Below are 1,325 nucleotides of genomic sequence, written 5' to 3'. Positions count from 1 at the left end.
CACCTCCTCCAGCCCCCTACAATCCTCACCCTCCTGTTCAAATCCCCTCCCTCCCTATCTCCGTCACCTCCTCCAGCCCCCTACAATCCTCACCCTCCTGTTCAAATCCCTCCCTCCCTATCCCTGTCACCTCCTCCTGTGCCGAGAGACAGACTGATGTCAGCGTGACGGGGCTGTACCTGTGGGATATCAGGATCCATGAGGCTGAAGGGCCTCGTTCGGAGATTAGTGCCGGACGATACAGAGCTGTTCCCGTTCCTGATGGAGGCAGCGTTTCCCAGGAATCCTGCAGACAGTCCCACCTGATCCAACTTTCCAGTGCTGGAGCTATTGAACCAACAGTTCTGTAAGCTGGGGATAGAGAGTTTGGGGGGGTGGTGTGGTGCAGAGAGGAGGCACACGAGGTGGGTGGTGGAGGGAGGTGTAGGGAGAGGGGTGGAGGGGGTGGGGGAGGGTGATAGAGCGGGTGCAAGGCAGGGGTAGGGAGATGGTGAGACAGGGAGGCAGTGTAGAGAGGGGGGCAGAGGGAGAGGGGGAGGGGGAGAGAATGGGATAGAGAGAGGGAGAAGGAGATATTGGGGGAGAGAGAGAGAGAAGGTGAGACAGAGCCGGGGACAGAGAGAAAGGTGGGAGCGAGAGGGAGGGGAAGAGGAGGAGACAGTGTGAGTGAGCGAGTGGGGATGAGAGAGGGAGAGAGGGGTAGAGAGAGAGGTGGAGAGATGGAAAGAGGGAGAGCAGGTGTGAGAGAGAGAGAGAGAGAAGGCGGGAAACAGGGGAAGGGAGAGAGGGAGAAAGGGATTGAGTGAGAGACGGAGAGGAATAGGTTGAGAGAGAGAGAGAGGTGAGGGAGAGGACGTTAGATTGTGGAGTAGAGAGGGGACGGGGAGGGACAGAGGGGGAGTGGTGAGTGAAAAGGAGAGGGACAGAGATAGTGGGTAAGAGAGGCAGAGGGAGAGTGAGGGGGATAGTAGGACAGATGAGGAGAGGGGAGAGTGGGATTTGTGAGGGAGACGGAGGTGGGGGGTAGAGAGGCAGGGACAGCAGGCGAGGAATGAGGGGACGGGACAGAACGAAGGTGAGAGAGGAAGAGGAAAGAGAAAAGAGGGCAGTGAGAGAGAGGGGGGACCACACACGTAGGGTAGAGAGGGAAATGCAGGGATCGTAGAAGAGGCCAGAGGGAATAATGGAGGAGATACAGGAATGGGAAGGGAAACACACGAGAGAGGAAGATCAATGGCAAATCAGAGAGTGTTCAAACATTGAAAGGTCGACGGTCATTGTTCTCTCAATGATCGATTCAAGAACTGGAATAATGTCAGAAATAA

General features: G+C 56.3%; 1 protein-coding gene across 1 annotated transcript in view; it reads right to left on the bottom strand.

Moving 5' to 3' along the window:
• Window positions 1-1,278, bottom strand: part of LOC125487847 (brain-specific angiogenesis inhibitor 1-associated protein 2-like) — a 4,092-nt gene extending 2,814 nt beyond the window's left edge. The window contains exons 1-2 of the mRNA XM_048620292.1: window positions 1,259-1,278; window positions 180-351 (exon numbers count right to left, since the gene is read on the bottom strand). Coding sequence (XP_048476249.1) covers window positions 180-351; window positions 1,259-1,278 — 192 coding nt within the window. The remainder of the gene's footprint in view (window positions 1-179; window positions 352-1,258) is intronic.
• Window positions 1,279-1,325: the final 47 nt, after the last annotated feature.

Source organism: Rhincodon typus, chromosome 46, assembly GCF_021869965.1.
Source record: "Rhincodon typus isolate 14 chromosome 46, sRhiTyp1.1, whole genome shotgun sequence".
Taxonomy (NCBI): Eukaryota; Metazoa; Chordata; class Chondrichthyes; order Orectolobiformes; family Rhincodontidae; genus Rhincodon; species Rhincodon typus.
Note: the sequence above shows the minus strand (reverse complement) of the source record. Positions and strands in the feature narration are given on the sequence as shown.